General features: G+C 51.9%; 10 protein-coding genes across 10 annotated transcripts; 6 read left to right on the top strand and 4 right to left on the bottom strand.

Annotated features, from left to right (window-relative positions):
* The first annotated feature begins 1,321 nt into the window (after positions 1-1,321).
* Positions 1,322-2,860, top strand: P168DRAFT_21746 (uncharacterized protein). Its single transcript, XM_024833088.1, has 2 exons — positions 1,322-1,575; positions 1,633-2,860. Exon 2 carries the CDS (start codon positions 1,641-1,643, stop codon positions 2,805-2,807), a length of 1,167 nt encoding a protein of 388 aa, XP_024697329.1. The 5' UTR covers positions 1,322-1,575; positions 1,633-1,640; the 3' UTR covers positions 2,808-2,860.
* A 384-nt stretch (positions 2,861-3,244) lies between these two features.
* On the top strand, positions 3,245-3,681 carry P168DRAFT_21748 (uncharacterized protein). Its single transcript, XM_024833089.1, has one exon. The coding sequence runs from the start codon at positions 3,384-3,386 to the stop codon at positions 3,630-3,632; it is 249 nt and encodes an 82-aa protein (XP_024697328.1). The 5' UTR covers positions 3,245-3,383; the 3' UTR covers positions 3,633-3,681.
* A 182-nt stretch (positions 3,682-3,863) lies between these two features.
* Positions 3,864-5,798, top strand: P168DRAFT_286798 (protein ERV29). The gene is made up of 5 exons (XM_024836427.1): positions 3,864-4,329; positions 4,453-4,565; positions 4,677-5,170; positions 5,223-5,287; positions 5,351-5,798. The coding sequence occupies exons 1-5, from the start codon at positions 4,163-4,165 to the stop codon at positions 5,421-5,423; spliced, it is 912 nt and encodes a 303-aa protein (XP_024697327.1). The 5' UTR covers positions 3,864-4,162; the 3' UTR covers positions 5,424-5,798.
* Positions 5,799-7,611: 1,813 nt separating this feature from the next.
* On the bottom strand, positions 7,612-8,778 carry P168DRAFT_314791 (uncharacterized protein; the record flags this gene model as incomplete). The annotated part of the gene is made up of 1 exon (XM_024839834.1): positions 7,612-8,778. The coding sequence occupies one exon, from the start codon at positions 8,776-8,778 to the stop codon at positions 7,612-7,614; it is 1,167 nt and encodes a 388-aa protein (XP_024697326.1).
* Positions 8,779-10,495: 1,717 nt separating this feature from the next.
* Positions 10,496-10,862, bottom strand: P168DRAFT_314790 (U6 snRNA-associated Sm-like protein LSm8; the record flags this gene model as incomplete). The annotated part of the gene is made up of 2 exons (XM_024839833.1): positions 10,496-10,767; positions 10,838-10,862. The coding sequence occupies 2 exons, from the start codon at positions 10,860-10,862 to the stop codon at positions 10,496-10,498; spliced, it is 297 nt and encodes a 98-aa protein (XP_024697325.1).
* Positions 10,863-11,548: 686 nt separating this feature from the next.
* P168DRAFT_286795 (putative proline-rich, actin-associated protein Vrp1) lies at positions 11,549-13,192 on the bottom strand. The gene is made up of 3 exons (XM_024836426.1): positions 12,854-13,192; positions 12,113-12,795; positions 11,549-11,987 (listed from the first exon to the last, which is right to left on the bottom strand). The coding sequence occupies exons 1-3, from the start codon at positions 12,965-12,967 to the stop codon at positions 11,612-11,614; spliced, it is 1,173 nt and encodes a 390-aa protein (XP_024697324.1). The 5' UTR covers positions 12,968-13,192; the 3' UTR covers positions 11,549-11,611.
* Positions 13,193-13,228: 36 nt separating this feature from the next.
* P168DRAFT_278291 (uncharacterized protein) lies at positions 13,229-14,726 on the top strand (the record flags this gene model as incomplete). Its single annotated transcript, XM_024835681.1, has 3 exons — positions 13,229-13,297; positions 13,361-14,618; positions 14,716-14,726. The coding sequence occupies 3 exons, from the start codon at positions 13,229-13,231 to the stop codon at positions 14,724-14,726; spliced, it is 1,338 nt and encodes a 445-aa protein (XP_024697323.1).
* Positions 14,727-14,766: 40 nt separating this feature from the next.
* P168DRAFT_301371 (60S ribosomal protein uL1) lies at positions 14,767-15,818 on the bottom strand (the record flags this gene model as incomplete). The annotated part of the gene is made up of 4 exons (XM_024838521.1): positions 14,767-15,169; positions 15,238-15,431; positions 15,549-15,726; positions 15,800-15,818. The coding sequence occupies 4 exons, from the start codon at positions 15,816-15,818 to the stop codon at positions 14,907-14,909; spliced, it is 654 nt and encodes a 217-aa protein (XP_024697322.1). The 3' UTR covers positions 14,767-14,906.
* A 705-nt stretch (positions 15,819-16,523) lies between these two features.
* P168DRAFT_263097 (uncharacterized protein) lies at positions 16,524-19,216 on the top strand. The gene is made up of 8 exons (XM_024834780.1): positions 16,524-17,013; positions 17,065-17,093; positions 17,151-17,190; positions 17,243-17,540; positions 17,597-17,710; positions 17,760-18,085; positions 18,137-18,529; positions 18,582-19,216. The coding sequence occupies exons 1-8, from the start codon at positions 16,771-16,773 to the stop codon at positions 18,924-18,926; spliced, it is 1,788 nt and encodes a 595-aa protein (XP_024697321.1). The 5' UTR covers positions 16,524-16,770; the 3' UTR covers positions 18,927-19,216.
* Positions 19,217-20,331: 1,115 nt separating this feature from the next.
* On the top strand, positions 20,332-21,599 carry arfA (putative ADP-ribosylation factor). The gene is made up of 4 exons (XM_024833078.1): positions 20,332-20,859; positions 20,966-21,210; positions 21,265-21,330; positions 21,384-21,599. Exons 1-4 carry the CDS (start codon positions 20,712-20,714, stop codon positions 21,477-21,479), a joined length of 555 nt encoding a protein of 184 aa, XP_024697320.1. The 5' UTR covers positions 20,332-20,711; the 3' UTR covers positions 21,480-21,599.
* The last annotated feature ends 38 nt before the right edge of the window (positions 21,600-21,637 follow it).

The raw sequence follows: 21,637 nt of genomic DNA, 5'->3' as shown, positions 1-21,637 counted from the left end.
ATACGGATGTGGTAACCACTGTACTCGGTGACTTCGATCCGAATACAGAACGGATACACGCCATCATGATCCTCCCCGGTGATTCGTGTGCGCATTTGATGAAACCCTCCGTCGGCCTTGTCTAGACGTCGGGAGACAGGGTTACCGCAGGATGGCATTTCTAGGAGCGAATGAACAGCTTGATCCTTTACACTTGGACCTATCTAGGCCATCCTCTCATAATGGGTGACCATATGATTCACGATATAGACATTGTTTACCTGTTCAATACAGGTCTTCATTGCCTGGATTCGAGGTACCAGGACAACAATGCCTATCTGTCATCTAGGTGCGATAGTCTAGATCCTCCTCCCTAGACCCGTTGCTTATTGGCTATGCTGCAATGGTGTCTCTAGATGAAGGGAAGACTCCTGTGTGGTGAGCTTATCCTTTCTCCGTGATCCATAAGACTAAGCGCAAAGGGCGTGTAATATATACAACAAAAGGGCATGTCTCGATTTATATACAGTCGAGATGAATATTCAATGTCTCCAAGTTCGTACTTCATTGTGGTAGATCCATTCCACACCTTGGTAATCTGAACTCCTCCCCTTTTGATGAGCATACACCAATGATCACATTGCGTTGAGTGGAGTCTCAAGTCAGTCAGCAGTGCAAAGACCACCTTGATAAATTAACATGATTATGATAGATGGAGTACTTTAATCTCAGTGGTGAGTATCAGAAATGGCGATCAAGAGCTTAGCATAGCAGTACCTTTGAAGAGCTCTCAGGTAACACTCAAGTCAATAATACTGATTGAAGGTGGAAGACGTAATTACCATGTAATGAAACATGATTTCATCCGGTGACCGGTGACTAGTTCGTAATTCGGGGCCCCTTCATCTTCGGCCGTTGTCCTCTTCTTCCGCCTTTCTCTTCAACTCTGCTTGTCTCCTTTTCCCTCCTCTTCATATCCCTCCTGTGTTGCTGCAATTGTCTTCTGAACGTACGCGGTTTACTCTTCCGCAACCCTTAATTTCTCCGACACGTTCTCATCGAGGTTGTAGATCGCGTTGATGCTCCTCGGGTGATCCGCTTTTCTCGCCTCTTACCCCGTTCTCGCACGCCTCGTCTTACCTCGAAGCGCTACGGAACCGAAAAACCACCCCCTGCTGACGATCGACGGTTACTTCGGTCATTCCTAGGTCATCGCGAAATCTTGCGGAAAGCTTCAATCGCTCCGAGGGATTGATTCTGATAATTGATAATTGTTCCGGCCCATTGGAAGCTAGCCACAGCGCAACCGCAACGCAATCTGGCCTCACGGCAATTAGCTTCTCTTGGCATTTCTCTATCTTCTCCTTCAACCCGCTCTTGATCTTCCCATCTTTCTCAGCTCGATGATCTAAAGTCAACTTGAGGATCTGCGAGAGGTCGCCCGCTTGGTATCTTCTCGCACATGTACTAGTTGCCTAGTTGACAGCTGTCTCTTTCCGACTCTTGACACGCGTGCGCTGGTTGCTCCAGTTCCACCGCACAGATCCGCAATCCGCTTCTTTCACCCCTAACCCGTTTGTACTTTGAATTACTACTGTAAGTATGATAATATCGCCTGTTTCCCGCGCCATTGGCTGACCCTACTTTCATTAGCATCGAAAATGATGAACCCATACATCAGCTGGGCCCTCGTGCTCGTTGTGGCCGGTGGCCTCGGTTGGTACTACAATGGCCCTGTCCCCAAAACGAAATCCCCGATCAAACCCGCCACCGAGAAGATCGAGGCTGCAGTGAATGTGAAGAAACCGAAGCGGAAAACGAAGAAGTCGCCGGAACCCTCGCCTGCCCCCGCCTACCAGGAGGAAAAGTCCGTGTATGAGCCGCAGGTTGATGAGGCCGACGAGGAGATTGACCAGAAGGAGATGGCCAAGCGCTTTGCCGCTGTTAAGAACGGAGTTACCCCCGGTGGCGGTAGCAAGTCGCAGAAGAAGAGCAAGAAGGCTGCGGCTTCCACCCGGGCCGAGAAGGGCGACAATCGCTCCGTTTCTCGTACCTCGTCCACCGGTGCGGATGCCGATGATGATCTGTCCTCTACCGGCTCTCCCATGGTTAATGCTGCTACTTCGTCCGCCGATTACGTTTCGGATATGCTCGAGGCGCCCGCCCCCGGAGCTTCCGTCCTCCGTGTCACTGGTTCCATGGACTCCGACTCGCAGAAGAAGAAGAAGACCCAGTCCTTCAAGCAGGTCGAAACCAAGAAACAGCGCCAACAGCGTCTGAAGAACGAGGCTCGCAAGCAGCAGGTCCAGGAAGCTGAAGGGGAGAGACGCAAGCTGCTGGAGAAGCAGCTGCACTCCGCTCGTGAAGCCGAGCGTCAGGCGGCAGCCAGCTCGAAGCCGTCGGCGCCTCAGACCAATGCCTGGCAGACGAAGAGCGCGGCCAACGGCGCCAACGGCACCAACGGTGTCAGCAGTGCCCCCAAGCCCGCCCGGCCTGCCTCGCTGGATCTCCTGGACACCTTTGAGCCCGGCGTTCCGTCCGCTCAGCCCGCGAAGCAGTGGAGCCAAGGGATCCCCACGGAGGAGGAGCAGATGCGCCTCCTCGGTGCTGGCGATGACCAGTGGACGACTGTCCCCAGCAAGAAGGTCAAGAAGAAGGGTGGCAAGACTGACGAGAGCGAGGCCAGCGCCACGGAGAGCCTGCCTCCCTCGTCGGCCCCTACTCCCGCCCCGGTCGAGCCCAAGGTGAAGGTGACCCCCACCTATCTCCCTGACGCTCTTCGCTCCGGGCAGAAGGGTCACCCGCTCGACTCCGACTGGGCCGCTTGAATGACATGTCTTGAATTCTCTCCGCTCCCAAAGCCACACCGGCGAAAAGGGGCAGCACCTTCCATCTCCGCGGGGAACGCGCAGCTTGGACTGTACCTACTACTATCACTCGAGGATTTGGCGTTCTCGGTCATCGACTTTATCAAAAGCCAGACCTGTTGGCGGGGCATCACATTGCTGAGGGTTCGGCGACGGACGATTCCCACCGACGGCACAGAAAACACAAAAAATATCCCTGAACAGAAAAAAGCAAGGTAGAGAGGAGTGGCATGTATTCTTTGATATGATCTTTATCATTCTATTGTTGTCCTTCTTAGGTTACGGCTTTGTGTTTTCTTTTCTTTACCACTTCTCTGTCCTTTTCTTTTCTCTATTTCCTTATCTTTTCTTTTCCTTTTTTTTTTTTTTTATCATTGTGGAAACCGACTGTGTTCTCCCGGTTATATTCTGCATGACGCTGTGGACTCGCGGCCGAGTGGAATATTAAACTGGGGTCCATCGTATCTTTCTTCCGACCTGGACGGCGTTCGCATACCTCTGTCTAGGCTAGTCGAGGCTCAGACGAAATTGTGGAGTATGATCTGCAACGTTCGTATATCCACTGAGCGACAGCTGGCCTTTTTCTATTTTTGTTTCTTCACGGAGGCTATGTTCGATCGTCCAGATCAGGTAACTGTTGTTTTTCTCTCTGTTCCATGCGCTTTTGTTTTACTACCGGAATTATGCTTGGTTTGGGTGGGGGGAACGAAGAAGATCTGGGATCCCTCGATTGATGTGGGGGGGGTCGGTGTATGTATCTTAATACCATGTATATCCATCCACTGAAGAATGATTAATGCGGGTGCTTTGACGATTTCAAATCCCGTGGGGAGACTGTTTATTGGCGTAGCGATGATCTCCATATGCATCGGACTCCGGAATTCTATTGAGGTTTCTGAGGTTTATTGAAGGAGGCGCAGGGCGGCAATCGACCATACCGCAAGGGGACTAGCGGCGAGTTCCGGTTATCGTGTCCTGAACTGGCCTGAAAGTCACGGACCACCACAGCAGGCGGAGCAGAATAACAACTTCCCTTCCACCCTGGCTCCTTTCACCTTGACTTCTTATACGGTTCTCTTCTTCTCGATCTTGACCAGCTCTCTATAGCTTTGGTCTCTTTTCTCTCCCTTGCGCTTCGTTTCTTGCTCTTCCAATCTTCCGGTTTGCCCGTTTATCGTTTGTTTTTCCTTCCGCCACTGCCGAGGATCAGGATTACCCACTATACCCGGCGTCATCCACCTCCCTTCAGCCCTCTTTGGTTTCTCTATTCTAAGTAACAGAAACCAATAAACCAGAAGACCCCGAATTCTCCCGCCATGGCGCAAATCCGGGGCACTGCGGGATACAATCTCGGCCATCAGAACCCCTTCCAGGGTCCTGGGCGAGCTGATGCCATTGACGATCCGAGCCCCTTGGATGCGATCCGGGAACAGACCAGCAAGATTGAGGACTGGCTGGACACGATGTCCGACCCAATCAAGCCGTATGTTGCTCCCAGTGACTCCGATTCTTTGAGTGTTACACCAGATCATGTTTATGAAGGGGTGGGCGTTTACAATGGCAGTTCCGAAATGCCCTGCTAACACCGTGTCTTTTTGCTCCGCAGGTATCTACCAGCTTTTGGCCGATTTCTGATCGTGGTCACCTTCATTGAGGACTCATTGCGGATTCTGGCCCAATGGAGTGACCAGCTCATGTACCTGCGTGACTACCGAGGGAGTAAGCCATACCCTTGCTTTGCGACGAGACGGGCCTTTGATAGTCCCGTCGCCATCCCCTAGTATACAAGCTGTCATACAGAGGTTGTAGCTAACTCTACATCTTCTATAGTCCCCTGGGGCATCACGCACACCTTCCTCCTGTTCAACGTGCTCGCGATGACGGTATGCTCGACACTGGTCATCGCCCGCAAGCACACCGAAATCGCCGTCGCCGGCCTACTGCTGGTCGTCATCACCCAGGGCCTCGGATACGGACTCATCTTTGATCTCAACTTCTTCTTCCGCAACCTCAGCGTCGTCGGCGGTCTTCTCATGGTCCTGTCCGATTCGTGGGTCCGCAAGAAGTTCGTGCCCGCGGGTCTGCCCCAGCTCGACGAGAAGGACCGCAAGATGTACGTCCAGTTCGCGGGGCGCGTTCTGCTGATCTTCCTCTTCGTCGGGTTCGTCTTCTCCGGCCAGTGGAGCTTGTGGCGTGTGATCGTCTGCCTGTTCGGCCTCGTCTCCTGCGTCATGGTCGTCGTTGGCTTCAAGGCCAAGTTCAGCGCCATCATGCTGGTGCTGCTGCTGAGCGTGTTCAACGTGCTTGTCAACAACTTCTGGACGGTATGTTCCATCCCCAAGGGACACATGCGTGCAATTACTAAACTCAATGCAGCTCCATCCTCACCACCCCCAGAAGGATTTCGCCAAGTACGATTTCTTCCAGATCCTCTCTATCGTGTAAGTGACGTCATCCGTTCTTCCACCTCCATCCTCCCCGCAACCACTAACACCGGCACACAGCGGAGGTCTGCTGCTCCTTGTCAACATGGGCCCGGGTCAACTGAGTATGGACGAGAAGAAGAAGGTCTACTAAAGAGTAGACACCGTCGAGTAAAGCACGAAGACAAAGTAAACGGAAAACAAAGAAAAAACGAGTTTAGTCGAACTGTATGGCTCGTGACATGATTTTTTATCTATGGGCTTAGGGCTAGTGAGACCCTTATGAATATTGAGATTTGATTGCATTTCATCTATTTCATTTCCTTTTGACATCCATTCAATTCATCGTCCACATCCCTGGGAAGAAGAAAAGCATATTCTGCGATGCCCTTCATACTGGATTATATTATTCATCAATCAATCTATCTAGCTAGCTAGCTATTATTTAGGGGAGCTAACAATGGATTATTTGTCTGGTTCCAGCTTGGGGTGGATTAGCTGCATTTCATCAATGAGTCTTCAATGCAGAGTTATATTCCAGCATTTGTGTATCTTTTCTATATCTTGTTTCTATATGTCCTAAACTATCAATTTCTCGGATGAATCAATCAACCATATAATCTACATCTTTTACTTTGGGCGTTTCCTCCTTGCATACGTGGGTCTACACTACACTACTTCTCCGACGCCCTTGCTCTGGATTTTTCTCCCGGTGCTATTTTCGTCATCTTATTTATTCTTTTCATCCTTCCTTGATTTTTATATATTATTGGGTAAAATAATAAGCAATTATCTATCTGTTTGCATATAAACCAGATGTTCTAACCGCGCATGTATGATATGTATGTATCTATGGTGGACGGAACCCGGCTGGTGGATTAAGCGTATAACTCTATTTATTTGACTTTGGCTAGATTTTGCTAGATCTCACCTTATTCATTTGATAGATCCAGAGGATGCCTCTATTTATGCCCAGATGAAATGAATGCCTTTGTATCCTAGAGTGGGACGATCATGCACCCTGCGAAGGATGACATATACCACACACCATATGGTTATGTAGTTAACTTGAGGACCTTCTCTCTAACCACCATACTTCGGTGGTCAGTTTGGTCAGGTGGTAGGTAGGTAGGTAGGTAGTTAGTTTTGTGTTGTATAGAAGGAAGGACTAATTCAAGTTGAGACCCCTTCTCATGTTCGTTTTCCCTGGGAGGTGATTAGGATTTAGTGATCCGTCAAAGGATAGAGAGAGAGATATATACAAACAAACAGCATAGACTAGATAGACTAGACTAGACAAACACTGGATGTTCAGTATCGGCGCATCTTTAAGAAATACATCAATGCCTGACAACAACACAAGATACTAAGACGGTTTTGATCTGATGCTCTATCATGATCAACTAGTAATAAAGCAATAGAAACTAGTTCGTAATCTACTTCCTATCTCCGTATCGTAACTATGGGGTGTTTGGCTTCGATGCTACATGGCTTATCTATATTAGATTATCAATGATATATCCTATCTACTCCTGAATACGCCGTACCTCCTACTATATTATAAGAAATGGAGACCACTCAATACTATACTCCCTACACAACTAGTACGCATCCACTCAACTATACCACCCCATTTCCTACTCTAATCTCTACCCATAATCTAAACAATTCACACAATTGATCCATTGATCTCCTATCTATAACTAAACAAACCAAACAAAAAAATAAAATAAAGAAAACAGACATCGAACGCTCAAATGCACCCACGCAAGACGGAAGGCAAACAAAAAGATATACCTAGGTTATTATTGTAGTGTACACGATGGAAAGTACAGACACAGGGTCATCATTTCCATCCAGAGAAGTATAAAGAAATAACTGATAACTAAGGAGAGTAATCCACGCACGGCAGCTTAAACAGATGAATGAAGATGTTTAGAACCCCTGCGCAGGGACGGTCGGAATGGAAATTGGTAGAAAAGAGGGAATGAAGGAAGGAAGAAAGAAAGAAAGGTAGGCGGTATAATGGGAGACTAGTAGGAGGATAGCCAGGCGACGTCCTCACGTTCGATTCGTGCTGGTCCTGCCATTCTGTGCACATAGCTTTATCTATTCGAACGGCGAACATGCTTTTCTGATATTTCTGGCTCCCATGCAGAAAAGGATAAAAGAATGACCGCTTTTAATTGCTGCCAACGCCGAGGGAAATAAAAAGGTGGGTAGAATACCGCCCCTGGAATCAGAAAGGGGGGAAAATGAAAAAGCCACGAGAAAGCCAACTCCCAGCATAACAGAACGCAAAGGATGAAAAGCGAGGAAGGGGGCGGAGTGCGACGATCACCCTAGATATCCATGCTCCAACGCCACGGCCGGATCTGTTCGAAGTGGCCTACTGCGACGTCGTCGTGAGGGTCGTTGATTTCCACATGGATACACTGGACCTTGTTGGTATCCCGCTGTAAGGTGGAAAGAGTTTTGGAGATCTGCGGGTGGTGCACTTTATCGCCATCGTTCATGCGCTTGGAGACTGGCCGGGAAACGGGGGTATCGGGAGAGTGTAAGGAGACACCAGGGGAGGAGTCGGTCGGAGAAGGAGGTGACGAGGAATCTGATCGGGAATGAAGGGACTCAGGGATGACGAATTTCGATTCATCGCGGCCGTACACGGAGGCCGAGGGCAGGAGTTGAGGGACACGACTGTCGGGACCAGCAGGTTCCCGACTGCGATAGCCACTGGGAGTGACGCGGATCGAAGGCTTAGGTTTTCGTTCAGGGGCGCGAGAGGAACGGTGGGATGTTTCTTGCGGTGAAGATGTAGGTCCGGTGGCATTCTTCTCGGGGATGGTTCGCCGGGTGGCTTCAGTCGGGCTGCTGCTGGAAGAACTGAACCGCTCCTTGCCAGCCATAACCTTGGCACTCGGCGGAGGTTGCAGCATCCATCGCGTTTCCGCCTTGCTCTTAGGCCCACTGACGATCGGCGGGTGCAGGTCGTTGACAGGAGGCACCCGAGCGATGTAGTATTTACTATTCGAGTCCTCGTCCGCCCTGCCCCGACCGGAGAGTCCGACCGACGAACCCTTTACCTCCACCTCTTCACCCCACAGCGGTTCGTCCTCCCGTTGATACCGCATCCGATTCCACCGATCGCCGAGCTGGTGCTTGAGCACGCTCTTGTCCTTCTTCTGCAGCCCTTCGAGCTCCAACTCGGAGGCATCCAGGGATCGTGCATCGGTATTCCAACTATCCGTCCGACGATGGTTGTTGCGATGCCTTCGCGGCGGGGGTCCGGGGCCCAGGGCGATTTCCTCATTCCACCCTTGGTTAGTGCTAAATGCGGTCGGCTGGGCAAAGGGTCGGGGTTGGTCGGTCACGACGGCGTCGATCTTGGCGTTCTCGCGGCGCGATCGGGCGGCATCTTTCATGCGTTTTCGACGGTCGACTGAGTTCGCACAAGGGGTGCAGGTAGCGTAGTAGAAGACGGCCGACTGGACGCCCCGATAAAGCCACATGGTGACGAAAGCGGAGGCGGAGTGACGACGGCTTCGGTTTCAACGGATAACGAGTAACGAAGTGATACTGTTGATCCGGCGACTACGGACAGGGCGTTCAGAAGAACAGACGAGCCCGTAGGCACGAATAAGTACAGTCCGAGGTGTGCAGCGACGGTGACGAGAACATGAAGGGCGTTCTTGGCGTTTGCAAGCTGGCAGGTATAGATAACGGAGGTCGCCCAGCGACCTACAACGTATGGGCGGTGAGATAGGGGAAGGAGGCGAAAAAGGCTCAATACGACGAGCACAACCGAAGACAAAGTCTATCTCCAGGGATGAGGGAACTGAGGGGTAAGGAAAGGAGCGACAATCAGAAGGAAGAATTCGAGAAGAGGGGAGAGATGAGGGAAAAGAGAGTGAGAGGGGAGAAGGAGACGAGAGAGAGAGAGAGGAAAGAAAGGGACCGATAGGACGGAACGGAAAGTGACAGGGCCAGCCTCAGGCAGTTAAGGGGCAGGACGGGACGAAACAGTTTTGGGAGAGACTTTCTCTTGGCACGGGCGGGGCGTGGATTAGGGAAAAGAAACGGCGCAGTCAGAGATTGATGATCATTTCGTACGCTTGGAACAAGGGGCTTATATTGGTTTATCCGGTTTATTTCATGGACATTGGATCTTTAATTTGATGTGAAAATTTGATTTTTTATCTTCTTAAGATCCATATGTAATCTCCTATTCCCTGGCCCGACAGTCAGCGGTGCCGAGTTCCTCATCCGGGGAATCCTGGCGCCCTGTTCATGCGACGGGTGTCATCTCCCTCCCGAACTAAATAGTCACCATTGTAACACTAAAATTGGCAAGGTAGAGTGAGATTGAGTAGTATTCCTTTCTTCGTCCTAATAGTAGGTATCAATGTAGATCTCTCGGCCACAGGTGTCATGTTGGAGCCCCTGGAGGGATTCCGTTCCTCCGTCTAAGTATAGAGAAATCGAACACATGGAACATGTATCCATACATCAGTTTGGACCCCACGATGCGTTGTGCTTTGCTTTTTCCATTTCGTTCCCCAAATAGAATCACCACCGCTGATTGGGGTGTAGTCGTGGACATTCCCCCGTCCCAAATTCCAACAGTAGACGGACCGCACGGATGGCCATCTTGTGTTCCCGGTGACCCCCCATCCATCCCTTGTCAAGCCTTATATCCACCGTCCCGAGGCTCGTAAGTTCCCATAGCACCCTGTCTGGAAGAGCGTAATCGGTCGGTTGACAGAGGATAATCACGGATGGTCAAACCATGTCCACAGCCACAGGGAACGATTCTGATCTCATCCTCCATGCATGCAGGCCGCGGCATGGTCGTGCGCCCCGTCCCCGCATGGCCCCCAGCCAAACAAGTGACGCCTTCGACCGCTTGCCACCTCACCACCCCTTCCTTTGAGAACAATAAAAAAAGAAATAGAAGGTAAAAAAAAAAGAAAAAAAGCAGATCATGACGAAAACAACCAGCTCGACTAAGCATGCCAAGCCAAGCCAATCGAACCTCCCCACGTCATGGTTCGATCATCCGCCACCGTAATCGTGAGCAAATTAGAGACAAGAGTGACAACAAGACCACTGGAGGGCGTGCGAGCGAACGAGAGACAGCGAGAGAGAGAGAGGTAGGGAAAGGGAAGAGAGAACCAGCCAGCTAGCCTCCTGTCGTAGGCAAACCGTCGTAAGCATGCATGCAGAGCCTCACGCGTTCTTCGTGCCCCGAACCACTTCACCCTTGACCTTCGTCCAGTCGATGTCCTCGTCGATCTTCTCGTCAACCTCACCGCACACCACCACGTTGTCTCCGCGGATCAGGTAGAGCCCGTGTTCGATCTGCGAGCTCGGTTCCGGGTCGTCGGGTGTCCGGATGATGCGCTCGATCGTGTCCAGGAGGACTAAGTTTGTTAGCTGGTCAGTGGACAGCAGTGTGCCCAGCAGGGTGCGGCCGTCAACGGTCAACACTAGGATTTTCTCTGGAACGCGGTAACCACGTATTAGCTTGCTTCCTTGCGTGGAGAGTTTGCGTCGATCTAGGTTCCTTACTGTTGATATAAGAGTTGAGAGACATTGTGGGATTTCGAAAGAAAAAAGAGTGAAAGTCGTGAGATAGTACTGATATGGTGTCTCCGAGCTCGAATGCGCGCCTCGGCTTAAAACCCTGGATAGCGATATGATCCCCAGCTAGTCACAGCTATTTCGGTTCGTCGGGAGAGCCGCGCTCGTCTCTAACACGAACAGATGGAAACCGTATGAGGTCCTGGACGTAGACAGACGCAGTAGGTCGTGGTGAGATGACCGCAAAAGGATTCAAGATCGCCCGACTCGGAATTTCGTGAGCTGGTGATGCTACCCGACGTGATGGGAGAGCTCGCGGGCGGTGTCGTCCTCGGCACACGTTTCGGACAGTAGCGTAGATACGGATCGTATATAGTCGGGCCGTCGATAGAATCTATTCTGGGTATGGTGAGTTATGTAGTGAGGGGTGTGGCCGGCAATTGGAAGTGTTTGCGCTGCTTCTCCGGGTCCCGTCACCGTCGCCGATATGGTTTACATGGTCACGTGAGAGCAGATATGGGCTACCATCCATGTCGATGGTGGAAACGTTCCACCAAGACAGTGTCTCCACTACTTCCTAATTATGTGCATATGAAACAAATGGTTAAAGATTCATTCCAAAGCAGTCGTCTCATGCCAATCTTAATAATTTCGGTGGATGATGTCTTTCAATTCTAGTAAGGTCCACTGATCCAGAATGCATGATACAATTTATAGAATATATTGATTCGCTACCACTGCCTACTACTTTGCACGTCTGCTTCAACCAGTCAAAGCCCTCAGATCCAACGGCACACTGCTTCCCCGCCCTGCGCGATACCGTCGAGTACCCCCAACGAAAGGCCGAGGCTTGGGTAAAAGCCCCTCCGGTTGGAACTTGAATCGATTGTCATCTACCCGAATGGCCCCGTGCGCACCTGGACCCAGAGGGCTCGATCCCGGCGACGGCCCGCCGTTCGTGAGGGTGAAAGCGCTGGGGTCCAGAGGGGAACGACTGGGTTGGGAACTGGCGGGAGCGTCGAAGGAATGTGGAGGCTGAGAGGGCTGACTGGGAGGAGGTGGCGGAGGTGCAGCGGGCGCCGACGCTGCTGGTGGGGGTGGAGGGGGCGCGGACGGGGTGTGATGGCCAAGGGCGTTCCTCGCTGCTTGTACGGCTATCGAAGCTGCGGATGTCCCATTAGGCGGTAGCGGGGCTGATGATGGAGGCGGGGGCGGGGGTGTAGATCGCGCAGGCGCTGGAGGAGGAGGAGCCCGGGGGCTGACGCCGCAGGCGGAGGAGGGGGTGGTGCCGACGGACTGGCGGAGGGAGGCGGTGGGGCGGGAGCAGAGGGCTTCTTGGAGAATATTGGTGGAGGGGGCGCTCTTCCCGGACCGGGCACTGGCGGAGGCGCGCGAGGAGGTGGAACATCGGGGGCTGACTTTGCCGACGCGGTTGAGATAGTTGACGACGGTCGAGAGCCCGGCCTCGGCGGAGGTTTCCTGAGATTCGCGACCAGCGGGTTCACCGGAGCAGGTGGAGAGCCTGCCGAAACCGGGCGTGGTGGAGGACGAACGCCTGGAGGCTTTGGAGCTGAGGCAACTGGGGGCCTAGAGCTATCATTTTCCGACTTATATGGCGAGTCACGGTTGGCACCGGTATCGACACCTCCTCGACTGCGCAATTTGGGCATCCCGCCAGCAAGAATCCCAGCAAGCTGCGGAGGAGCTCCCGGTGCGCTGTCGCCTCCTGCTCCTGCTCCGCTATCACTCCGTCCTCGGCTCGCTGCTCCTGGAATTGGCGGTGCTTGTGCGGTGGGGGGCTTCTTCATTCCTGGGACAGGCGGGGCACTTGCAACGGGAGGCGCGCCGCCTGATTTCACCCCCCCCGAGACCTGTGGTGCCGACCTGTCGTTGGTAACGGCCTTCTTCAACCGGGCGCCCTTGTTGATATCTGACAGGAGCGCGCCCTATCCAAGAGATTAGCAGTCGGCCGGGGCGGGCGCTTCAGATTCGTTCCTATCTTACCCGATCTTTCACCTCCGATTTGGGCGGCCTATTTGGTAACATGGCTGGCGGGGGAGGAGGAGGAGGACCACCCATCGCGCCGGGTGGCGGCGGGGGCGGGGGCGGCGGAGGCATGCTGTCGAGACAACTATCTAAGACAATTGGATATGGCGCTCAATGCCGGGGAGATAGGGATAAGGGTCGATGAGGTCACTTAGGGAGAACGATACTCCAAAACGTTAGGGATCATTTGTTCTTGCCTTAGAAGGCCAGGGTCAACTGAATAAAAAGGAACCCAAGACGTAGAGATGTCGTCCAGGTAGCTGTGTTGACCAGAGGGGAAGAGGAAGTAGGAGAGAGGGGAGAAGGGGAGTGAGATAATGGAGGGTTAGGTAAATGGTTCGTCAGAGGGACTCCAGGCTGCCTTCGGAGTTCAACGCACTAGTGGCGGTGTTGCCGCCGGCAGTATGTCTCCGCCTTGGCTAAGTAGACGGTAAATATGGGCCATATCGACTTTGTCGTGATTAGCATCTTTCACCAGAGTCCCACAGTTCCATGATGATGATGAAAGGCATTGCTCTCCCCCGTCAGAAGGGTTCGACTCCACACGCGCTTGTGTGTCAGTTGTGCCAGATATCTGCTTCGCCCGCTCCCCGCCAGCCGTCTCAGTTTGCCCGACCCTATACGACCAGACCGTTCACCCGCAAGACGGAACTCGGACAAGTGCGCCCCAGAAATGCGCTGAACCGACCATTGACGTTCCCTCGATCAATCCCGAGACGATTCGCGTCTACGGCGTCCGAATCCCCCGTTTCGCAGACCCCCGAGGCTACCCTCGCGCAGATCGAACAGGAACTCGACGAGCTGCGAAACACGGACGCGGTCCCTTCGAACCAGACGGTCGATTCCCTTCTGCACCGATGCCAGGAAATAGCCGAGGCGCTGGCTCTCCCCGAGCAAGACTCGAAGACACCAGCCCCTCGAAAAGACGACAATGAGATCTCGCACCTCCTCGACCTGGAGGAAAAGAACCAAACACGGAAGCGAACCAAGTCCTCCCCCAAAGACACAATCCCCCAACTCTCCAGCGCCGTCTCCCGCGTCGCCTACGAGCTCCTCTCCGACGAGAAGGTCTTCATCACCCCCGAGGCCCTAGCCCGCTACTCCAAAATCCAAACGCTGCTGAAGCGCCCAGACTACTTCCCCGAGATCTTCTACCAGTACGCGCACAAGCCCCACCCCGAGGAGGGCAGCTCGCCCGTCAAATACCACAAGGCGAACCCCAAGGACATCAACAGCGCGATCCCCGTCGACATCGCCAACATGGCGCTGGGTGTTGCGATTGAGCAGCGGAATTTGCCCCTCGTGCTGTCTATAATCGACCACACTTTCTGCGCGCCGGCCTTCCACCGCGCCAAGGTCTTCAAGAAGGCTGCTATCCCGCTGGGCGGTCTGGCGGCTGCTCCTGCTGCTTGTTATGCTGTCGCTTCGTGGGCTGCGAGCATGCAGAATACCATGGATCCGAGCACTGCGACGGGGATCGCGTTCGCTGCTATCCTTGCGTATGTGGGCGGGACTTCTTCCGTTGGGCTGTTGGCGATCACGACTGCGAATGACCAGATGGAGAGAGTGGTGTGGCAGTCGGGGATGCCGTTGCGGCATCGCTGGCTCCGTGAGGAGGAGCGGGCTGCTTTGGATAAGGTTGCGCTTGCGTGGGGGTTCAAGGATGAGTACATGAGGGGTGAGGAAGAGGGGGAGGAGTGGGAGAGTTTGCGGGAGTTTATCGGTATGAGGGGAATGGTTCTGGATAAGACGGAGTTGATGCCTGGAATGGAGTAACCGCATCTTTGGCATTGATAGTATATCTTGTATTTATTTTATAGATATCATGTAGTTTTACGCATACTTGATCGCATCTTCAGTTACCAATTTTACTGAGATACAAAAGAATGACTACGAGTGTCAAGAAAAAAGTAGAACCAAGTCGTGAGTGTTTTTCATTCCATACATAAGGCGTTCAAAACCCCACAGCTAAGATCCTAAAACCCCAGCGTAACGCAAGAGCGCAAGACGTCTAGTACAGACGCTTGGGAGGAGACATGGAAGCCTTGATGACCAGGCTTCCAACGTTCTGCCAGCCCTTCTTGAGCAGGGAGACGAGGTAGTTGATGGCCAGCATAACGTTGGAGACCAGCTCGTCCTCGATCATGCCGACGTTGCCAACGGCAACACCCAGGCACAGAACCTTCTTCAGCTGGAACTTGATGGTCGACTTGACGTCGGTGACCTTGTTGTTCAGGTCCTCACCGTGGGAGACGGGGGTGGGGAACTTGCCGGCTAGAGGGGAAAAAAAATCACGGTCAGTTTTGAGGTAGAGGATTGCAAGGCGAATAGATGTCACATACCCTTGGACAGACCGGGACCGAGGAGACGGGGAATCTGCTTGATCAGAGACTCGGAAGCCAGGAAGGCATCGTACTTGCGCGCGAGCTTCTTGATGAGCTTCTTGTTCTTGTTCAGCTTTTTCAGGTCGTCGGTGGACATGCCGTCGATGCCGTGGTGCTTGGCACGATCGAGATCGTGCTGGTCACCAAGAACACTGTAGAAAGACAACTGTCAGCCACCTTATTCCGCCATTATCCATCACTCGACGATTGTTTCCCGTCGATCACATCCATCTTTCAAGATTTGTCGGCGCAGAGGCATATAGACGTACCAGACGCTCATGTTGGGGCGGGGCACGGTGGGCAGGCGGATGGTGCCGGAGAAACGCTTGTCACGCTGGGGGTCATAGTTCTTCAGACCGATCTGAAGCTCGACGGTCTCGAGGAAGTTCCTCTTCTTCTCATTGAGAGAGTAGTTGAGGAGCTGCGAAACGTTATCGCGCACTCCGGCTGTCACGAGGCAATAGATGTTAGCAGCGGTTTCACAGGGGACGACGGCGTGAATGAGATGGAAATATCATACCGACTGTGATCTTCGACATGATGCTGACAGTCTTCCAAAAGGTCTCTTTTAGGGATCTTAAGGTGTGGCTCTGCGCTGATTCCTAAGACAGAAAGAAAAGAGGCTCCCGACATCGAGAGAAAATCCAGTCTCCGCTTGTGGGTGGTAGCGGCGCTAACCGGATGTGGGATAGCCTTGCCCTAAGCGCCTAATGAAGTTCACTGATGACAAAGACATAGCATAAAATCTAATCCCCGAGTCACGTGCGTACGGCTCAATGAAGCAGTGGTCGAGACAAAACATCCCATCTTCTGCAATGGTTCATCTGAATTTTGGGCTCCATTTGTTATCTGGGCAGATGCAAAGTGTACGAGAAGAAGAACACTTTCCCCCCCCTCAGTCTCGCAGTCATTCTAGCACTCTCCAACCCATTCTAGGGTATCACTGCCAGGATGGGGTATACACCCTGCCCAGCATCTAGATCTAGGATCGTAGTCTAATGAACTTTATACTGATTAAGAGTCGAGAATTACTGGGAACTAATGACCCCTTCCAAGCTCATATGCGACATATGGAAGTCACGTTCCGGTAGTAAATGTTTAGGGGGTGTGGTCAGAGGCCGGTCAGCTGCACGAGCCCCCTCCTCACGCCCCCAAGGCAGCAGAACACTGGGCGCGAATCGACTGGTAAATCGACACCGTCGGCTCAGCCCTCAACTGACTAGTTCAGTCATTCGCTCCTAACTTTAGCACGCGGCTGATAATGCGCTGATGATGTCTTGAATCTTAGCATTTATTAGTACGATTGCCAAAGCACTTTGTGCTACTGAAGAAGTGCTTAATTTTTCTCTCATCTTTCTGTCAAGCTATTGTTAACTGCTTATCACTGACCCGCTTTACATATTCTGTATACTTACTCCACGCTTAATTGTCACTTTGCGAAAACGCGGTTTAGACTGTTTGTTTAGCACGTGAAGGGAAGCAAAAGCAAGCATGTCTGAATCTCCGCGCTCTCACAGCTTTCAAACACCTCGCGAGTATTATTCGAGCTTTACGAAGAATCCGAAAATCCAGGATAGCTTCGATAACATTGATGATGGTACGAATTTCAGGAATTACTTGAGACACCTGCAGAATCCAGGGACGCGCAACTTTGTGCTGGACTTTGGCAATGATGATGCGTGGTGCGCGGTGAACATGGAGAATGGCGATCTCGCAGCCTTGCTCCAACAGCAGGTATGGACTATGGGACATTCTCACTGTTGATCTGGTCTGATCATTTGATAGAAACCTGGGTTCTTTGGGACTCGATGGATGTAAGTCGCATTGACACCTTGCTACTGGAAGTTTTTGATCGCTAACAGCGAGCTTAGAAATATATGGGCCCCCGAGGAGCAGAAGGACATAATCAGGGTTAGTTTCACAACAAGCACTTATAGTCCCTCCATGAGATTGACTCGTCCAGACAATCACAAGCCACTATGGAGTCTCAGAGCGGTTGCGGGGAATGATGTGTACAGAACCAGTGGGACGTCCATCCAAACCTGCCGCCAATGCCGACCCTTCTAAACCCCAATCTCCATCGGTCGAAATGGTCGATCCATCCCCCCGTGTTCGCATGGATGACCTCGAAGAGGCGCAGGCGATGAAGGACTTGGCCACGCAAACCCAGGCCCAGACGGCTGCGTCGTTCAGAGGCCTTACCTTTGCCCATGTGACGAACCAGATCTGGCATTTTTGCTCCGTCGACCATGGACCGCGTTGTATGTAGCACTGGACCATTCTATCTTTCTATAATCGCTACTAACTGAGGCTACAGATACCTGTCTCGGGTTCAACTCCCTGTACGTCGTTCCGAACGTTGAGATACAAAATGAGAAGTTCCTCCCAGACGGAAAACGATTATGGTCGTGGTTGATTCTATTCAATGATGGTAGGTCTTTTTTCTTTGGAATTTTGACGGGTTTTTGCTAATTTGGTAGGGACTGTCGTGTCGATCCAGGAGAATCCGTATCCTGGGGCGTCCAAGCCGTCGGAAAACGAGCTGAGGTCTGTCCTTGGGATAGTCCGCCGAAACGTGCAGTTTATTTTTGCTGGGGTTTCTAAACAACACTCTGCCCTATCGGAGAGCGACTCGTTAGTGACTATCCGAGTGCGACACTTCCGCGACGCAGGGCCAGACGACGCAAGCATCAGGCAGGACGACGGGCCGAGCCTGCTTTTTTTCTATATCTTTGACGATTGGCCCACGAGCTACGCCCTCGTTGCGAAGCGGGAGCATAGATATGGAGTTGTTCTCGACAAGTTGGTAGGTGGGCCCGGTCGTTTGGTTTGTCCCTCGTCTAACGCGGCAACATAGAGACGAGATATGCTTACCAAGCCTGCTATTGATTTGGTAAACGAACTGCACACGTTGGGCCGACAACTGGGCGTCTTGAAACGCCTATACCAGAGCTACGAACTGATCATGCTGCGTATTCTGCAACAACAGCGTACCCTCCGTGACGAGGCTCGCTCGAACCCTCCTCAACCCTTGACAGCGCATATCAATGGAGCTCCCCAGACGGCGGATGCCCAACACCAGACACTGCCATATAGCCCCAGTTTCCCAATTCTGTCAGACCACAGCGTTGGTGTGCGACTGAGTCCAGCTGCTGTGACGCGTTTCGAACGACTGCTCGACCGTATCAAGTTGTACTGCCTCTCGGAGCTCGAAACGTGCCTCACGGAGAAGGAATCCATGACATTTCTTGTAAGACGCGTGTCCCATGCTATTGCAGACACTTTGCTGACAAGCTGTCTAGAACTTCAACTTGATCGCCCTGAAAGATTCGCAGGCCGTCGAAAAGCTGACCCGCATCACGATCCTCCTGGCCAAGGTGACGATCCTCTTCCTGCCAGTTAGTCTGATGACCGGGTATTTCTCGACCGAGTTAGCGAATGTAAAGGGGGTCTACACCGTCGCCCAGTACTGGGTGGCCTTTGCGGTGATCATGGTCCTGTCCATCTTGGTTCTGGTCATGTTCGGATACATGAGCGACACCATTGAAGGTAAACCCATCTACCAGTCGTTCTGGCAGACATTCTTCCGGTCTTCGAAACACCGACTACGCGCTCGACAAGAAGACGAAGACTTGCGATTGCACTGAAATTCCAAGTCGTCTGGTGATGACTTGATATGTTCAACTGATGTTAAATGCGTGACGGATTATGAAGGATGAGAAGAACGATAATACTCGCAGTATATCCATAGCTCAGCGGAGTCTAACAATGCAAGAAGCAACCAACGTGGCCCTTTACCGAACTAGGTAGATGAAACAATCCCATTCAAGAGTTGATTATCATCTGAACCATGGGCCTTATATGCTGAGTCACTCCCGCGGCGACAGGAGTGGACACCGAGACCGAGACCGAGACCAACCATCTGATTAGCGTTAGGTATTATAAGGTACTGACACCGTATTGTGCAATGCTTGTAAATTGTACGCTATGGATGTAAAATAACAGCCACATGGTTCTAAATGGACACAAGAGTCTGTCACATGGACTTCCGATCAGGAGAGACATCAAGACAGATTGACAAAGGCTAGTCCAATAGGGAGACGTAGCTTATCAAGGACAGACAGCCAGAGCGGACCCAAAGGGAAATGACTAGCTTCGAACATGACGCGTATGTGGGTTCCGGAAGTTCTTGGGGTTATCTTCGAAGCTGGTCTCCATACAGGGGGCGAATCTTCATTGTAGTAAGTAGTGCGGTGTAATCGTACAGTACCGGACACGATATATGTAATCAGTGTTCTGATGGCAAATTATAGGGGAAGTCGAGATAACTTCTTGGACAGACGACAACGACCGTCGAGATCCACTTCGATGGGGGGTTTAAAATCCAGGCCGATGGGGAGCCTATCAGGAGATGGCCAGTTAGGTTGTCTGGACCTTTGTTCGTTGGGTTTAACTCGAAGTTATTTAGCTGTGGTTACTTTTAGTCAGGCAGGTTCTCCCATGGATGGGGAAACACCGTGTCCTCTTCGTGACGTACCAGTATTATACCTTTTATTACTGTCTTTGATACTTCTTGAATACTCTAGGTTACAAGATGCTGGATTGATCGATATGGAGTATTCTAATACTGATAAAAGACCACGGTGGAAGATGGCTAGGCAGCAACAGTAGCACAGTAGCACAGTAGCAATAGTAACAACTATCAACAATGATCGACTGGTTGATAGAGTAATTATAGCAGCATTTCCAGTATAGACATTAGTGTACTCCCTTTTATCGGTCCCTTGTTTTCCCTGGCTGGTTTCGTTCAAGAGTGACGGAAGCTACGCCGGCGGCTGAATTTCTTGACCTGGCATTTTTTCGCAGCAAAATCCCACCGCCCGACCAAAACAGTGACTGTCTTAGTGTCCGCCATAATAACATAACGCCTGCTTGTCCTGACCGGACTTGACCTGTCCTAATTCTAATTCTCCTTCCCACGCCATCACCACCTTTGAACGAACCTCACCCCATTCCACCCTCCATCCCTCTATATCTTCTGGTAAGCTACCTACTGTTTTGTCTTCGCCGTTGCCCTTGATTCTTGAATCGCATACTCCCCCCTCCGTCGACTCGCCTGTATTGTTTCCCCCCTCTCTGCGCCCACTCCGTGTATGCGGTAACCCCTGATTGTTCTGGTCATTGGGCCTTTTTTTGGGTTTATTCTGGCCCTCTGCCCACTCTGCAGGCCTCTTTTCCCCGGCTTCGGTTATCGTGCACCCTTGACTGCTTTCTTCTCTCCCCCCTTATATACCACGGGTGTTTCTGTTTACTGCTTTTCGCTCTTCCGTCCATCTGGCTATTATCGAACAACAAAACATTTCGACTATTGATTATTCTGACACCGCTTTTTTCCCTTCCAGTCCTCGAACTACATCCTCGCCACCGCCAATATGGGTCTCACTTTCTCGCGGCTGTTCGATCGTCTGTGGGGCAGAAAGGAGATGCGAATCCTCATGGTCGGTCTCGATGCTGCCGGTAAAACCACCATCCTGTATAAGTTGAAGTTGGGTGAAATCGTCACCACCATCCCTACAATCGGTCAGTCATCGCCCCTCCCCGTGTTCCGTCAATCAGGAGATTTGGTCGGACCACAGGCCACGTGGTCTGGAGGGGAACTTGCAACTGACCTGAAATACTTGTAAAGGTTTCAACGTCGAGACCGTCGAGTACAAGAACATTCAGTTTACCGTGTGGGATGTCGGTGGACAGGACAAGATCCGTCCTCTCTGGAGACATTACTTCCAGAACACCCAGGGTATCATCTTCGTCGTCGATAGCAACGATCGGGATCGTATCGTCGAGGCCCGGGAAGAGCTGCAGCGCATGCTGAACGAAGATGAACTCCGTGATGCCCTCCTCCTTGTCTTTGCCAACAAGCAAGATCTGCCGGTATGTTTTTCGACAGGAGATTTCAGCGAAATGATGATATTGACGTGATGTTAGAACGCCATGAGCCCCGCCGAGATCACCCAGCAGCTTGGTCTGCAGAGTCTCACCCGCCGTCCCTGGGTAAGTTGGACCGACCCCTTCGGATGACGGTATCCGTGGCTAACGAAATCTAGTACATCCAATCCACCTGCGCCACCACTGGTGACGGTCTGTACGAGGGTCTGGAGTGGCTCGCCGAGACGCTCCGCAAAACGAACCGGGACAGCTAGACTGTTGTTATGTCATTAGAAGGATGATCTGGATGGTTGACTGGGAGTTGGGGATGATGAATGGAGAACCGGGGCTGGCAACGACACCCCGTGTAGGGCAGGAAATGCTACGTGGCGGTGCTTGTATGTTCTCTTAACGGCTCTTCATTCCTCTATGC

This window comes from Aspergillus campestris (assembly GCF_002847485.1).
Source record: "Aspergillus campestris IBT 28561 chromosome Unknown P168scaffold_1, whole genome shotgun sequence".
Lineage (NCBI taxonomy): Eukaryota > Fungi > Ascomycota > Eurotiomycetes > Eurotiales > Aspergillaceae > Aspergillus > Aspergillus campestris.
The sequence above is the reverse complement of the archived record's forward strand: the minus strand, read 5'-3'. Positions and strand labels throughout refer to the sequence as shown.

Coding starts and splice junctions, on each gene's coding strand:
- P168DRAFT_21746 (XM_024833088.1), top strand. CDS start 1,641: ATGATGAACCCATACATCAGCTGGGCCCTCGTGCTCGTTGTGGCCGGT.
- P168DRAFT_21748 (XM_024833089.1), top strand. CDS start 3,384: ATGATCTGCAACGTTCGTATATCCACTGAGCGACAGCTGGCCTTTTTC.
- P168DRAFT_286798 (XM_024836427.1), top strand. CDS start 4,163: ATGGCGCAAATCCGGGGCACTGCGGGATACAATCTCGGCCATCAGAAC. Junction 4,330..4,452: donor ATGTCCGACCCAATCAAGCC/GTATGTTGCTCC, acceptor TTTGCTCCGCAG/GTATCTACCAGCTTTTGGCC. Junction 4,566..4,676: donor CCTGCGTGACTACCGAGGGA/GTAAGCCATACC, acceptor CATCTTCTATAG/TCCCCTGGGGCATCACGCAC.
- P168DRAFT_286795 (XM_024836426.1), bottom strand. CDS start 12,967: ATGCCTCCGCCGCCCCCGCCCCCGCCGCCACCCGGCGCGATGGGTGGT. Junction 12,796..12,853: donor AATCGGAGGTGAAAGATCGG/GTAAGATAGGAA, acceptor TCTCTTGGATAG/GGCGCGCTCCTGTCAGATAT. Junction 11,988..12,112: donor CCCCCTCCTCCGCCTGCGGC/GTCAGCCCCCGG, acceptor ACAAGCAGCGAG/GAACGCCCTTGGCCATCACA.
- P168DRAFT_263097 (XM_024834780.1), top strand. CDS start 16,771: ATGTCTGAATCTCCGCGCTCTCACAGCTTTCAAACACCTCGCGAGTAT. Junction 17,014..17,064: donor CAGCCTTGCTCCAACAGCAG/GTATGGACTATG, acceptor ATCATTTGATAG/AAACCTGGGTTCTTTGGGAC. Junction 17,191..17,242: donor AGCAGAAGGACATAATCAGG/GTTAGTTTCACA, acceptor TGACTCGTCCAG/ACAATCACAAGCCACTATGG.
- arfA (XM_024833078.1), top strand. CDS start 20,712: ATGGGTCTCACTTTCTCGCGGCTGTTCGATCGTCTGTGGGGCAGAAAG. Junction 21,211..21,264: donor CCAACAAGCAAGATCTGCCG/GTATGTTTTTCG, acceptor ACGTGATGTTAG/AACGCCATGAGCCCCGCCGA. Junction 21,331..21,383: donor GTCTCACCCGCCGTCCCTGG/GTAAGTTGGACC, acceptor AACGAAATCTAG/TACATCCAATCCACCTGCGC.